The sequence below is a fragment of the Mesoplodon bidens genome (genome assembly GCF_964165515.1).
Source record: "Mesoplodon bidens genome assembly, chromosome: 2".
NCBI lineage: Eukaryota > Metazoa > Chordata > Mammalia > Artiodactyla > Ziphiidae > Mesoplodon > Mesoplodon bidens.
Window position 1 is genome coordinate 112,769,132 of NC_138177.1, and position 16,837 is coordinate 112,785,968.

The window sequence follows — 16,837 nt, forward strand, 5'->3', positions numbered from 1 at the left end:
TGGTTTGGTGGTGCTGAATTCTCTTAGCGTTTGCTTGTCTGTAAAACTTTTGATTTCTCCATTGAATCTGAATGAGATGCTTGCCGGATAGAGTAATCTTGGTTGTAGTTTCTTCCCTTTCATCACTTTAAATATATCATGCCACTCCCTTCTGGCTTGTAGAGTTTCTGCTGAGAAATCAGCTAGTTCCGTGGTATGTTATTTGTCATTTTTCCCTTGTTACTTTTAATAATTTTCTTTGTCTTTAATTTTTGTCAGTTTGCTTACTCTGTGTCTCAGTGTGTTTCTCCTTGGGGTTATCCTGCCTGGGATTCTCTGCACTTCCTGGACTTTGGTGGCTATTTCCTTTCCCATGTTAGGAAGTTTTCGACTATAATGTCTTCCAATATTTTCTTGTGTCCTTTCCCTCTCTCTTCTCCTTCTGGGACCCCTATAATGTGAATGTTGGTGTTTTTAATGTTGTCCCAGAGGTCTCTTAGGCTGTCTTCATTTCTTTTAATTCTTTTTTCTTTATTCTGTTCCACAACAGTGAATTCCACCATTCTGTCTTCCAGGTCACTTATCCGTTCTTCTGCCTCAGTTATTCTGCTATTGATTCCTTCTAGTGTATTTTTCATTTGTAGTGTATTTCATTTGTTCTTTAATTCTTCAAGGTGTTTGTTCTTTACTTCTTCTAGGTCTTTGTTGAACATTTCTTGCCTCTCCTCGAACTTTGCCTCCATTCTTTTTCCAAGGTCCTGGATCATCTTCACTATCATTATTCTGAATTCTTTTCCTGGAAGGTTGCCTATCTCCACTTCATATAGTTGTTTTTCTGGGGTTTTATCTTATTCCTTCATCTGGTACATAGTCCTCTGCCTTTTCTTTTTGTCTGTCTTTCTGTGAATGTGGTTTTCTTTCCACAGGCTGCAGGATTGTAGTTCTTCTTGCTTCTGCTGCCAAGGCATAACGTTTAAAACCTGCAAATATAATTATTCCCTTCTCCTTTTAAAACTCACTCTCTCCCCTCCCTCATTGCCTGAAATTCAATTTGAGACTCAGTAACCTAGTATTAAAGCTAGAAGGCTTTAATTAGCTGAGTTTCCTGCATTCACCCATAGCTCCAGACATTCTAAATGACTTACAATTTCCTGGACATGTTTATTCCTTTTCTCAAATTATTCCTTCTATCCTGTTCACTTGTTGAACTCCTGCCACTCAAACTGTAATGTTGTTATGAAAGATAATAGATCAGTTTCCTAACACCCTTGCAAGTTCAAGTTGTGAGGTGGTGCATACTTGAGGCAAAATAACACTTTCTATTATCTAGGGCCTTGGCCCAGTATTCTCAGTGCAATCCCTTATTGAATAGAATGGGACCAACTGTAAACTTAAGCATGTCTTTTACCTCTCCACACTAGAAGCTGGCCAGATGGCCTCCTTGTACCCTTTCCTTTGGTTTACACCTTCATCTGAGCCCTACCAGGCTAATGACATTGCAAGGCATGGAAATGTAAACTCAAGAATAAGGACTCTATTTTTTGCTATGGTTGAGGGAAAAATTGGCTTTGCCTTTCCTTTTTTCTCTAGAGTCCAACCTGTTCCTGCTAGATCTTTAAGATTGTTATATAAGAGTGTAAGTCGGAGGGAGAGAGAAGAGACCTCAGGCTTATCTGATCATACCAGCTACATGGGAGGGAAGAGAGAGAATACAATTTCAGAGGAAAGCACTCTTACAACAGGAATTTTCTAATAAAAATCATACCGCTATGAGTAAATTTGCATTGTTGGGCAAAAATGAGAAAGACTATGCAGATGCTTTCAATTCAGCAATGACTGTTAGGCTGAGATTTCAATCTGAATTGAAAATATGCTGAAGAGTGGTCAGTATAAGTGAGAATGCTTAAATATAAAGGGCATTGGTTGAAGGAAGAGAAAGGAAACAACATTTATTAAGGACCTATTAATGTTACCCCATTTTAATCTTTATAAGAACTCTAGGAGGGAAATGATATTGTTAGCATGTAATGGATGGGAAAACAGACCCAGCAGTTAATTGACCTAAGGTTGTATTGCTAGTAAGTTGCTATACTGTCTCCATTTTATCTTGTTACCTTCAGAACTTCTATTTACTGTATGGAGATCCATATTTGATGAATGACTAGGTGAATATAACCTGTGAATATATAAATTTAATAAAAACTGATTCTTATCCCCACTGGGTCCCCTCTTCTGCTGATTCTCACAGGGATACGGTTAGAGCTTATTTGAATTCTTGAATATGCTCTTGTGTTCTATATTTTAGGACCAGTGATAAAAGGAGAAACTTGGCTAAACAAAAAGCTGAGGCTCAAAGGAGGCTTTATGGTCAAAATTCAATCAAAAGGCTTTTACCGGGTTCCTCAGACTCAGAACAGCAGAGACATCAGTTGGAGAGGCGGAAAGAAGAGTTGGTATGAAAAATTTAACAATGTACCTGCAATTTGAATTGCATAATTCATGTCAGGTTTTATTTGTAAAATTTCTTCATTTCTAGAAGGAGAGACTTGCTCAGGTACGGAAGCAGATCTCAAAAGAAGAACATGAAAATCGACACATGGGGAATTACAGGTAACTGTGCTTTTGTTTTTTAATAGATTGAAGAAGTGAAGTGTCAAAACAGAAGTGCCTGCATTTTTTAACTTTTAAGCTTATTTTAAGCACTGTTTATTTCATTCTGAGAAAGTGCTTTTTGTTTAATTTATTTCCAGAAAGAAAAGATAGTTAGCAAGTAGATGGTTCAGACTTGGGGAGAGCTTCTGGGGGGGTTGTATGAAGTCTTTTCCGGCTGATGTTATCATGTGACCTTATTTAATTATAATATACTATTTTGAAAAAGTCAGATTTCAGGTCTCTTAGTACTCTTTCTGTCAGTTCAGAGTGGTTGCTGTACTTTGTTTTAAGTTCAAATATATCAGGAACCAGGCAAATAGTGAAAATGTTTGGAGGAGGCAGGTATGAGACAATAGAAAGGGGTTTGGACTGTACAGAACTGGACCTCCTCCACAGTATCACCTTTGACAGGAGAAAAGGGGACCCCCCTAAGCTCTTTGTGTTCTTGGAAAGACAACCCCTCCTCCCAAGCTTTGACACTGACTCAGCAGAATTAGGAGGATTTGACGTCATAGAGCTTCCCGCATTCCTGGTAAGATGTTCTTTCCAGACTTAACACTATCAACAGTGATGATGAGAACACATTCCTCTCACCCTACGTCTACCTAATCTCTCCACCAGAGAGACAAATTCCACCACCCCTCAAAAGATCATTAGGATTAATCCCTACATTCTTGTATACATCAATAATTACACTGAGTCTATAACTTCTCAAATTATCCCTCATCACCTAAATTCTCTCCAGTAAAGTTCTATATTTCTCAATATGCCCAATTGCGATTCTTCTTCAACCACCTCCCCTTGACCAAACCTTTATACTGTGCCTTCTGGAACTGCATTGTTTAATGATAATTCTCTAGATAAACTTCAATTTGTATTGGTAACAAATGAAAATGTATGGATTTCTTGTAACTATATTCATCTTTATTTCTAGCACCTAGTAAAGTGACTGACAGAGTAGATGGTCAAGAATTATCTATGTAGTTGACTTTAACTCTTGTGCTATGATAGCTTTTTTTAAACAAGCTGGTTTATCTGATTTTATTGTAGGCGAATTTATCCTCCTGAAGATAAAACACTACTTGAAAAGTATGAAAATTTGTTGGCTGTTGCCTTTCAGACCTTCCTTTCAGGAAGAGCAGCTTCATTCCAGCGAGAGATGAATAATCCATTGAAAAGGATGAAGGTAAAGGAATGAATGTTTATAAAGAAAAAAAAGAATAAAGCCACACAATATGTCTTTATAAACAACCCATCTTAGTTCCACATATAAAAATATTTTACTTTTAAGATGCACGTTCCTTCCATTTTAACAGTTGGGAATGTTTCATAACCAACCAAATGATTTCATAAATAAGATGTTTTTTAACAAGACAAGTTAAGCAGTAGAGAATGTTGATATTATGTTGTAATCTATTGTAATAAGTGTTTTATTACAGAGTTATGTATACATAACTGAATAAAAAAATAGATTGAAATAACCTAGTGGTTTGTGATGTTCTCATTGTTTGAGAATGAGATATACCTATGAGTTACATAGTTAACAACATAGTTAACTATGTAACTATATTGTTACATAGTTAGATTGTAACTAACGTTATACAATAATTTTTTCCTGGTACTGCATAGACCTGGCATATGAGAAGTAATTGAAACACACACACAGAGTAATCTATTTGCCTTACTAAAAGGTCTGTTAGTTATCTTTTGCAGTATAATAAGCCATTGCATTTATTTGCTCATTATTCCACAGTCTTGGCTGGGCTCAGTTGAGTGGTTCTTCTGCTGAGCTAGCTTGGAGTGAATCATATATTTGCATTTATCAACTCAACTGGGGATGGAAATCCAAGAAGGCTTCACTCCTGTGTCTGGTGCATCAGATGAGATAGCTTGAACATCTGGGGAGCAGGCTGGGTGTCTCTTTCTCTCTACATGACCATGTAAGGAGGGTAACTGGATCTCTTAATACGATGGCTCAGGGTTCCAAAATGGAGCATTTCAAGAGGACAAGCCCAGAGTGCAGGGACTAATCTAGCCTCTGCTAGCATCATGCTTGCTAATGTTCCATTGGACAAATAAGTTTTTATTTGTTGTCTAAACAGTCAGTGGTCTTTAATATTTTTCTAAGTATTCATATTTACTCACATACTTACCCTTTCTTGTGTTCTTCATTCCATCACACAGACCTATTAAAATTGTCTATATTTTATATTACTGGAAATCTCCCTAGAGTGTGATACCTCCAGTATCTTGGATACCCTGTTATACTGAGTGATTCAAAAATCATGATAAAGTTTATTATAGATAGATTTTGCTATGGTCTTTTCACTAAAATTCTGCAACAGGAGGATATAAAGCCATTTTCAAGCTGGCTAGGCCTAAGGGACAGAAGCAGAGGAATACTGTATACCCCAATGCTCTTTTCCTTTAAATTTCCCTCTTTTGACATATGCAAGTATTTCCACCATTAGAATTATGTTCTGTGGTCTTTTTGTTTTTCCTGACCCAGACAGTGAGAGACCTTTGTTCATTTTCCTCTACCTGTTCTATAATGTCATTTCTCTCTCCTCTGGATGCAGCCTCTGTTCCATCTTCCCATCACTCTGCTCCTAGAAATCCTAAGGATTCTGGAGCCAGATAGACCTACATTCAAATTCCAGCTCCCCCACATGTTAATTTTGTAAACTTACATTAAACTATTTGATCAATCAGATCACTAAAATAGTAGTATTAAAATTAAAATTATACATTATACTTGACAGGTTGTGAAAATAAAATTGAGGTTAATTAGTCTGTTTAAAGTACCTTGGCACATAATAAATAGGCTTCAAGTCTCAATTTGATTCTTCAAAATCTAGTTTTAATGTCACCACTTTGCCTGCCCCCTTCCATTGATCTGGGAGCCTCTTCTTATATAACACTCACACAGTCTTCATTACTGTTGTTTTATAATGAGTGTCAAAACTAGGTAGTGTGAGTCCTCAAATTTATTCTTTTTAAAACTCTTCTGGCTTTTCTAGGTCCTTTTATGCTTTCATACAAATTTTAGAATCAGTTTGATTCTAAATTTTGATTAATTTTTTTAATTACAAAAAAAGGCTGCTGGGATTTTAATTCGGACTGAGGAATCTACAGAACAATTTCTGGGGAATTAACAATACTGAGTCTTCCGATCCATTAATATGTCATATCTCTCCATGTACTTGGATCTTTAATAACTCTGCTCAGTCGGTAGTTTTCAGTTTATAGTTTTTGCACATCTTTCTTTAAATTTATTTTTAAGTATTTGATGTTTGTGCTGCTGTTGCTGGTAATATTGTTTGTAAATTTTTTTATTTTTAATTTGTTGCCAGGATGTAAACACCTGATTATTTTTGTATATTACCCTTAAATCTAGCATTTTTATATATTGCATTTTTACTAACTGCATTTCAAATTATTTTTTGATTTTTATTTTGGTTACTTAGAAATTTGTTGCTTAATTTCCATACATTTAAAAAGTTCTAGTTTTATTTTTGGTAAAGTTTCTAGTTTAGTTTATTGGTGTTAGAAAACATATTCTGATTTCAGTCTTGTAAAATAAATTGAGACTTGCTTTAACTCAATATGGTACTTATATTAGTGAATGTCCAAGTCTACTTGAAAATAATGTGTACACTACAGGTGATGGTTATAGAGTTTTATTTGTTTTTTTTATATTTATTTATTTCATTAATTAATTTTTTTGGCTGCGGTGGGTCTTAGTTGCAGCACGTGGGTCTTCATTGAGGCATGCGGGATCTTTCGTTGCAGCGCGGGTTCTTTGTTGCAATGCGTGAGCTTCTCTCTAGTTCTGGTTTTCCATCCATGCCTCTATCCTCCTATTCTACTACATACTCAACTAAAATTGCTATTGGAAAGACCCAGCAGGCGAAGAGAACCAGCTCTGTGGGGCTCTTCTAGATGTCTCAGTAGCCCATGTGACCTTTGAAAACTCCATTGGATTCTATTTACCCCCACAGAATCTCTCTATTGTAGACCTAATCTCTGCTCATCTGCGTCCAGACCTGACAAATGAACATAAAGTAGAAAGTGGCCACTTATCTCTGCTCCCCTAGGGAGAACTTTTCCCTCTCTGGTATAATTCTTTTTACACTACTTTTATCCACAGCTTTCTAATGTCTTAAAATATATGATTATTTAGTTTATCATCTTTTTTTAGCTCTTATGATGAAAATGCTGTCTATATGACCTTCTTTCTCCTAAGCAGAAGCAGAACTCCTTACTTTTTAACTGTCTTGTGCTGCTGTCTTTGGAATCCTTTGTAGGATTATTGTTTAATCAAACTTTATGTTAAGAGTCTTTTGATATTTTAATAGCTAAATCTTAGACTGGGATGAAGAGTAACCTATTTTACAGATTTCCATTGCTCAGTGAGATTTCTAGTTTCTCTAAAACCCTTTTTTAAAAAAAAGAAACACAGATATAAATCATAAATATATAAATGAAGTTGTGATATTTTTATAGGTTGAATAAATAACTCAATGAAAGCAGTTAACTCTACTTCATTTAGTAAAGCTGTTGTACTCCTATTGCTCTGGTTTGCTCAACATCCACTTGGGTGTATGTTTTTATAACTTTACCCTTTGACTTCAAAGTGACTCTAGAAGAGCATGAGAAAAGGTGTTAGGCCTATAGGGTGAAAACCTTTCATAAAGTTCTAAAGAGACTCGTGTGCAAGAGTTAAAAATTTAAAAGTTTCATTAAATTGTGCCTATTACCTAAATACTAACATTAGATTGTTCTAAATGAAACTATTAGGCCAATCATCAGTGTTCTGTCTGCAGTCGTAATATTATTTTGCACTAATTGATACAGCAATGATTGATGAAATTGCGGTCTGGAAAAATTAGAGTGAACTTTTAGAAATTTTAAAGTGTCCAATAGGCTAATTTATTGAAATATTGTATTCTAAGATTTTAATAGTATACTAGAATATAAGGATATATTTGTTTATGATAATCAATACATAATAGATTTCAGCTAAGTATTATTTTTATTGCCAGGTTTTAGTGAAAGTTTCTTTAAGAGGGTTTGCCATGACCCTTTATTTCTCATTTGATCTGAGCAATCTTTGTTAAATACTTTTCGGAATCCTTGTTGTACACAAGATTAATAATCTTTTAATTAATTCTGGAATCCATTAGTGATCACGATTTTAATTAAATATTTTTTAAGGAGGAAGATATTTTGGATCTTCTGGAACAATGTGAAATTGATGACGAAAAGTTGATGGGCAAAACTGCCAAGTCTCGAGGACCAAAGGTGCAGTACCTTTATCTTCCTTAATATCAGAGTAGACTCTACTAAGGACAGCTGATTTTCCCTTCGTATTTCTCACTGTGAGAATGACTGATGCCACTTTCAAGGAACTCTGTGGACTGTGTTTCCAGTGAAGATAGAATTGGGGAGATAATGCTTTCTTATACTCAGGAGAAGCTTTGTTTTGTTTTGATAGTTTTCCTCATTTTCTGACTCTTTCCCTCATCTAGTGAAAGCCCTGTGAGTCAGGGCCAAGCAGCACCTAGAACTGGTACCCTCATTCTATACTCAGTATTATGTTTTCCTATCTCCAAACATATAATTATCAGAGATGTGTAGCATTATAGATCAGGCAAATCATGACTCCAGAGATCCCAATGGGGAGCCCCATCTTTTGATGGCACGGTAATATTGAAATTTTGTAACGAAAAATAGTTACAGTTTCTAGGAAGACATAGAAAGCTGTCATGCTGGCAAAAATAGACAGGTGTTTGCTTTACCTTCATCTGCTCTGTGGTGATGACATCCACATGTTCTTTTGTTATATGTCAAAGTCCTTGCTAGTAGAGTAGGAAAGAGTTGAATTTGTAAAGTCTTGGAAAGTTTTTTCATTCTGCTTTTTTTCACTTTACATTTCAGCAATACTGAACTATTACTATGTCTTCACATACATCATTCTCTGTCATGCTTTCATGCTTTTTCTATACACCTGGAAGGCTTGCCTATTAAAAGAATAATTGATTCATTGCTTGATTGACTAGAGACCCCCCTCCTAATCCAGATGAACCATTGCTGCTTTTGTGAAATCTTCCCTCATTCTCCTAGTTGGACTTAGATCTTCTGTCCCCTCCTTCTATTGCTGTACCACAAGTGACACTTTTATAGAGCAGCTGTCACAAATAATTGTTTGCATGCTTGCCTTAGTATGAGCTTGTAAGTTCCTTGAGGATAGGGGGTATATTTCATCTTTACATCTCTAGCACCTAGCACAGCATCTGGCACTTAGCAGGTTCTCAAAACCATTAATTAAATTTGTTGAATGTGTCCACAAGGACCTCACTGACTAGTGGAAGGGCAGATAGGTGAACCAAAAACCAGGGTATATTGTGGCAAGTACTGTAATTAAGGGAGTGGGAAGTGCTACAGCAACATAGAAAAGAAAGGGATTGGTAGATTATGGATGGCTTCATAAAGGCAGTGCCATTTGAATTGAACATTAAAGGCAAAGACATGGAGGTATGATGCTGCCTAGGGTGTTGGAGAAATGACAAGGAATTTGGTATGACTCAGGTGGAAGATTCTTGGAGAGTAAATTGGTGCAAGATGAACCTGGTAAAAGATTCATATCTGATGAAGACCAGAGACCTTGAATGTCAGGCACTGTTCTTCTGAATTATGTATTCTATATCAAAGAACTGTAGAAGATGTTGATAATTCCTTTGGAACAAAATTTTTTAACAGTATCTGTAAAAGTGAATACCTTCATGAGTTATTGCTTCATTTTGGAAAACATCGGAAAGTCTCTAAACTTTGTATATTAATTATTTAGCAATTTGGCAAACCAGATATGAGGCAACCTGGGGGCACAATATTCATGGCAGATTGGCAAATGCAAAGGCTCTAAGTCAGTCTTCTACGGTCTTATATTTTCCTTTGCTTCATCAAATAAGGCTTATCATCCAAATAAAAATAAAACCTCCTAGAGGGCAGAATTCACACTGTGTATTTTTCAACCCCTCTTATTCCAGGCAAATAGTAGGAACTAACAATGTATTCATTGAAATGAAATGAATTGGTTAGTTCCTATAGTTATTAACACCAGAAATATTTTGAAGTGTTGAAAACTGCATAATCAGTCTGAAGTAAAAGTATTTTTATAACTTCTAACCTTAGGTATACTGAGGGTCTAGAGTGAGCCAAACTTCAAAGCAGCCTTTCCTGTTTAGAGGGTTGTTATCACATGTCAAACACTGATTTCCAGTGTCTTTACTGGTAGAATAATTGAAGGTTATCAAGGTTAAATTAAACTTGGGAGAAATAACTTTTCACTTATTTGAGAATCTAAGAAGTATTAATTAGCTATGTAAATAATATCACATAAAGTATTAGTATTGTTCTTCAACCAAGTGCTAGGTACTTGGTATTTGTTTTATTATTCTTTATGCCATTTATATATATTTTAATATATTAGCCAGTTCATAATACAATTGGACATAAAAATAAATGGTATGGTTTGCGTCAGAATTCAACGCCGGTTTACAAATTCCAGTTTGTAGTTACGGCACTGTTTGGAGTTTATGTTGCTGTGACTTCTTATTACTTATTGCTTTAACAGTGTATTGGTTAACAAATCCCAAATGCATATATGACACAAAGGTTCAACTATCCGTTTCCCTTTGTGATTCTTTATAGGATCGAGTAACTCATTATGTAGTCAAGCTCCTTAAGAAACTTTAAAGCTGTTTGCCTACTTGAAGGAAGGCACTACTAGCAAGCCTGATTGTGCCACTGTTTCTTCTGGGTATGCTAGACTTCTGAAGAAACATCCTTCCTCTAGAATTCATATTCCCTAAGACTATCAAAATGTTTGATGATTGTGTTACTGGTAAATGTTTTTATGCATATCTCTTTGAACATTGTTAGTGCTCAGTAAATATTAGACTATCAAAAGGAGAACATATTTTAAAACACAAGTTGGTACCTTAGTGTATTAAACTACTTCCCTGCTTTGGTTATTTTTCATCCTTTGCTAAGACAGTAACTTTAAGAACATGATGCTTTGGCTTACTATGTATTCCAGGCACTTTGTGAAATGCTAGTTCTTTCTTTATCTTTCATCCTACACTGTTACATGAGAGGATATACCTTATTTCAGTGAAATCTCAGGGTAACCAAGGATTTCATTATGGTATATGCTAACATCAAAGCATTTTTGTTTGAATTAACAGAGAACAAGAAACTAGTATACAACTGCAGGAACCTCCCGCAGGAGGAATAAGAGGCATGTGGCATGTGTAATTGTCTCTTAAAATGACTAAGTTACAAAACTGTCGTGCTCTTGGTTGTACACATTCTTTCTGAAGTGAAGATGTCCCACTTTCCTTATCTTTTATTCCTTCAGCTGGCATCATTGGAAACACATTGATTGGGAGATTCAGAGACAAGTGATTCTGATGGAGATATTGGAACATGATAGCCTGCCGTTTTAAATCTTTACAGATTTACCCTTCTACATGGCACTTATCCTCTAAAAAATTTATGCCATACTGATTTTTACATTATATCCCTTTATGAAAATGTAGTGTGGGCAATGGAAAGTAATGTTGCTCCATTATGGCCAGATCCTATGTAACAGAGGTAGGAATCCTCCAAGAAAAGCTGTGAGTTGGTGCATGGCCAATTTGGAAAGTGGATAATTAACTAAAAATTTTTATTTCTAAAAATGTCCAAAGAGAAATTAGACATGTGAGGAATACCTTGCTTCTTGTTGCATATTATCTGAGGGTATCATAGGTTCATAGGCTCTGTTTTAAGATGTGGCCTACTTTATTGACAGTGGATTATTTTACTTTTAGTGGTTTATCTGGCTGCTGCTTCCTTATTTTATTTTACTTTTGCCTTTCCTGCCCCTCCTTCCCCTCCTTCTCTCCTCTCTCTCTCAAGTGAACACACACACACAAATACACATTTTTTGAGTGATTTTGAACATTAGGGATACAACAGAGGTATACCTCTGAGTCTTAATGAGTAATGAGTAATCATTCTGCATGGAATGAAGAAAAGCTATGTTTGATTTTTATGTTTTTATCTCAAATGTTTTTTTCTTTATTTTGTTATGCTTTGTGGATATTTTGGTCCTTTATTTGAATCGTGCATAAACAGCATTTTCCTCATCATGACTGAACTATATTATTTAAGAAATAATATTTCACAGAAACAGAACAATTAGTGGATAGCATTAGAGCAGTGGTACTTTGGGGGGATTTTTTAGGCTTAAGTGAAAAGCAGTAATCATAAGTGGGAAATTAAAAGTAGTAACTAATCATGTGAATGAGCCTTTTTGAATTCTAACAAAATATCACATTTCCTTCCATTTTAGCCTCTGTCTTCCATGCCCGAGAGTACTGAGATAACAAAAAGACAGAAGTACTACAGCAGTGACAGCAGCTATGGTAGTAGCAGCAGCTCTTCAGAATCAGAAGAAAATGAAAAAGAAGAGTACCAAAATAAGAAAAGAGAAAAGCAAGTTACATATAATCTTAAACAGTCCAACAACTACAGATTAATCCAACCGTCCAGTAAGTTGATTTCTTCTAATTTAGTTGTTATGTGAAAAATTATGGAACTGAAATTACTGAACTCAATAAAAAGACTTTGGGCCAGATGAACCCTTGTGTGTGAGAAGACCTGGATTCTATCCCACTTCCTTCTCCAACCAGACCTTGATTAGGTCTGGATCCCACAGATCCCCTTTTCGGGGTCTGCAAATAGAAAACAAAAGAGTTGACTTAAGGATCTCTACAGTCCATTCTTCTATATTTCAAAGTTTTTGTTAAGTCCTAGATTTCTGCATGAATTGTATAAAATGTGCCTCATGGTTGATCTGATGACTGCATTTTCTTTTAAGCCCAAATATTCTCTCATTGCATTCCCCACTCTGGCACTCATTTTGTTTCATATTCTCACTTGTTTTTAAAAATGTGTGGATCTCCCTAGGCATTTGACTTGAATGTATCTGTGAGCCACACAATTGTGAAATAGTTGGAAGTTTTTTTCCCTCCCATTTTCGTCACGGGTAAGCACTTCAGTCAGGGCTTCGGTGTATAGCAAGGAAGTATTCAGGAGAGGAACCAACCAGCTTCTCTGTCTCCTTCCTTTCCTGCTTCCTTTTTCCTCTTTCCTCTTTTATTCCTTTTCCCATTTTCTCTCTCTTCCATTCTCCTGTCTTTCATTCCTTCTTTGATCCCAAATGTCCACTACTGTGTCTGTTATTCTTCTTTCATCCCCAGATGTCCAGTGTGGTACTGCTGTTGCCCAGGCTCAGTCGGTTACCCCTTCCTGATGGCTGCCTCCAAAGCAGGACTTTTCTTAACCTCTGTTTCTCATCTCGCTGTTTGCCTTGTCCTCCCTCGTCCTAGGGCTCCACAAAGGGACTGGTCCAATCATGCGATAAACACATTTCTGAGCCTTTGTTTCTCTATTTCCAGCAATGGTTTAATAGTTACCTGATAATATGTATATTTTAAACCTGGCCTTCCAGACTTATGAGAAAATGCATAAGGAATGCAGACCTAATAGTTGAAGATTTTTAATATTCTTTCTTTTACTTCCAAATTATTCCATAAAGATACGTGCTAAAGTTCCTGTCTTTGAGGGCTTATGTGTTTGGAGGGGAAAAATGTATTATGTTCCATTTCATTTGTTTATTTACTCCTTTAATATATGTTTATTGAGCACCTGTTCCAGAGTTTGTAAGCTATTTTATCTATTATTTCCCTTTTTCTTAAAGACTCCTTAAGTACTTTCAGTGCATCTCTGTGTAAATATGGTTCTGTTTCTCTTTTGGAAGCTGACATTGTTCTGCCCAGATTTTGTCAGTTTTGGAGCCCCTTTCCTATTGGCTAATGTGTATATCCTTAACAGCAGGAACTGACAGAGGATAAGGGTAGTGGTGAGAAAAAAATTGCTAGGACTCCTATAGCTCTGAGATTCTTCTTTCTTCTCAGACCAATACGTTAATAAATTGAGATCAGACAAAGAGTGTACTAGAAATGTTTTTAAGTATAAATTCACATTTTAAAGCTAATCTATTTCAATTAATATCTTTTTCCTTATTGGTTATTTGTTTTTCTAGTCATTAAGAATTGCAGCAAGGGTTTCAATTTGTTTTATATTCCCTCTTTAATCTTACATTAAGGAAGGAATGTTTTAACCACAAACACTCCTTGAGTTTTCTCTACAAAGGGATGTTGATAACCGAGGACAAAAATCCAGATTATGTACAATGCTTTCTGTTGTAGATAGTTAATTTAGGCAATTTAAACTTGTTACAGTACCAAAGGATATATTTAGATTTGATATATGGCAGTCCTACGCAAAACTCTATGAAGTATTTTTTTCTCAGATAATTTGTGTATGCAAGTTTCAACCATTTTTTGTTAATCTACCTAAGTATCATTGGCATGTCTAGCTATTTAGTTATTCTGTCTGAATTCTAGTGTATGCAGAGGAAAAAATGGAAATCTCTGGTGACTCAAGAGAAAGGATATTTCTTTCTGCAGCTATGATCAGATTATATATGTCCAAACCCATCATTGTAAGCCCTTGAAGAGAGCAGGGCCAAGGTGTGGGTATTAGTACATGCTTATGGGTATTTCTTAGTAGAAGATTGACCAGTGTTATGTACCCCACACAGCCCTTTTTAGAAGCACCATTCTTTAAAAGAATTGTATGACTTTCAGGTTCAGAAGGAGGTTAATAGTTGGAACAAATGGAAGATTTTTTTTTTTTTAACATCTTTTATAGCTTGAATGAGCATACTTTTTTGGTCCTCTCCAGACCAAAAGAGGACTGTTAGACTTATCATCAATTCAAAATATTCTTTATAAATACTTCCCTAAATATAAGGTTCATGTCCATTGCCTTTATAAAGGTTTAAATTTTTTTCAACAGCTAATGAAGAGAAATATTTGGGTATTCAACCTGCCTTCATGTGAGTTTTATTAAATTATTTAATTAATGAAGAGTGATTGATATATTTCCCAAGCAGAGAGAGAGAATATACAACAGAGGGTATATAGAATATATGTACTAAAAAAGATATAAATGTTGATAATATTGAGTGATATTCTATTTCTCTGTGTCAGGAATTAAAATTTACCTGGAATAGTTGGTTCTCTTTTTTAAATGTTCTCAATATGCCCTGAGGAAGATGTTCTATGGTTTTCCCTAGTTGTTCTGATAACAACCCTTTTGATCCAGACATTTTTCTTCACTTAAATCTTTTACTGTAGGAATGTAAATCTAATTTTTAAAATTCTTCTATCCTGTGAATAAGAAGACTTATCTGTCTAGTACTACTCTTATAATAACCAGTTACATATTTAAACTTCATTACGGTAATCTTTGTTTTTCTTCTGTTTTATTATCATTATTTTATTCTCATGGGCCCTAAATTTTATAACATCCATTTATCCTGGCCATTCTATAGACTCCTATCCATTTCCCCCTATGAATCCTGCTGTAAAATATTCTATTTCTAACCTCTACACAGATTCTAATAAGTGACCAGTCTAGTCCGAAGATAGTAGGTGGCATCATGACATTATAGAAAGAGGGAGGTTGCTGCCATTAAATCAGGGTTTAAATCTGAACTTGGTAACTTTCTTGTCATGTGACCTTGAGAAGTTTCTTTCTCTGAGTCTCCAGGTGATGGAGATTTGTACTTCAGAGGGTTTCTGTGAGAACAAAAATAAAAGTGAAGCACCTAGCATGATGCCTGGTTTATAGAAGGTGCTCCATACATGTTAGCGTTCCTTTCTTTTGTTCCTTTTATGTCATGTTTTGAGAATAGAACATTAAAGTACCGTATAAGTATTATTCTCATGATAGCCATTCTTTATACATGACAGGGGTTCTGCACCAAGTTCACTGCTTAAATTGAAGAATTAACTTCAAACTCATATTCTCATGATGATGCCTATGCTTTGACATTTACTGCCATCCTGCTAATTATCACTTTGTATAGATCCAATACAGTGGAGAACTTCTAGTAACTCTGCTACTGTGCGATCCCTCCTCTCCATCATCCATAGGCTCCATAAGGCGTTCAGTCAGTTGCCCTCGGTCCATCTCTTCTCAATCACCATCCATTGCAGACAACTGCCCCTTTTCTGCTCAACAAGTGATATCATCATCCCGGTCAGCTTCAGGGTCTCGGTCTCATTCTTTAAACCGTGCTTCCTCCTACATGAGACATCTGCCTCAAAGTAATGATGCCAGCTCTACTGACTCTCCGACGGTAAGTCTTCTGTTTTGCTCCCCTGAGATTAGCGCTGTACTTAGGATTTAAGTGGCAAAGAGATTAGCTGGGAGGAGGACAGATTGAACTTCAGATCCTTTCTATAACTCAACTCATGGTCTCCTGGAATTTGGGTTTATTCATCTTTCTTCACCTATAACTGAGTATGGACTCTTAAAAGGCAGACTTCAATGTATCACAGAACTTGAGGGTGAACACTGAGAATAGTATTTTATTTTCCATTTGCTGATGGAGTAGGATAATTTTGTTGAAAATCATCTGAGTAAATGTGTGATTTTGCAGTTTACTGTACAGTATATCTGTAAATTAGGGGAAATTTGTTGTATGGAAAATTTTCCTTAATGGGGCTATTGATTAATAGTTAAAAAAAATAAACTATTGGTAAATTATCCTTAGAGCACTGAAGTACAGCATTGTTTATAATGTTTTCTGTATATTAAGTTAACATATAGTATTAGTTATATATATATATATATATATATGTGTGTATGTGTGTGTATGTGTGTATATATATATATGTATATATATATATTTTATATATATATATATATATATATATATATATATATTTATAACTTAGCATAAATCCCAGAGATTCAGTATTGAGGAAGTCAATGAATTTATTTTGCAACCAGGCTTACTTGTAAATGCTCAAATAGATATCTCCATGTACCTTCACATAGACCAGGGACTTATTTAATTTGTTTATTTAATGTGGAAGTTGCTTCCAAAGGGAAGAGTCTGAAGAATATAAGTGAATGAATTGCACTGGGTAACAATGAATGCTTTTTTTTCTAATCAAGAATTGCCTAAGGTATATGTAGAAAATTAAACTGACCAGGAAGTCTTTTTTAAACACTTGTA

The 16,837-nt window shown here is 35.4% G+C and overlaps 1 protein-coding gene across 4 annotated transcripts in view; it reads left to right on the forward strand.

Annotated features, from left to right (window-relative positions):
- Positions 1 to 16,837, forward strand: part of TTLL7 (tubulin tyrosine ligase like 7) — a 153,707-nt gene that overhangs the window by 98,648 nt on the left and 38,222 nt on the right. For all 4 annotated transcript variants that reach the window (XR_014015179.1, XM_081225766.1, XM_081225767.1 and 1 more), the window contains exons 11-16: positions 2,285 to 2,432; positions 2,516 to 2,589; positions 3,682 to 3,817; positions 7,849 to 7,935; positions 12,032 to 12,230; positions 15,747 to 15,952. Coding sequence is in view for 3 of the 4 variants with exons in the window: in XM_081225766.1 (XP_081081892.1) it covers positions 2,285 to 2,432; positions 2,516 to 2,589; positions 3,682 to 3,817; positions 7,849 to 7,935; positions 12,032 to 12,230; positions 15,747 to 15,952 (850 nt within the window). In the remaining variant the exon portion in view is untranslated. The remainder of the gene's footprint in view (positions 1 to 2,284; positions 2,433 to 2,515; positions 2,590 to 3,681; positions 3,818 to 7,848; positions 7,936 to 12,031; positions 12,231 to 15,746; positions 15,953 to 16,837) is intronic.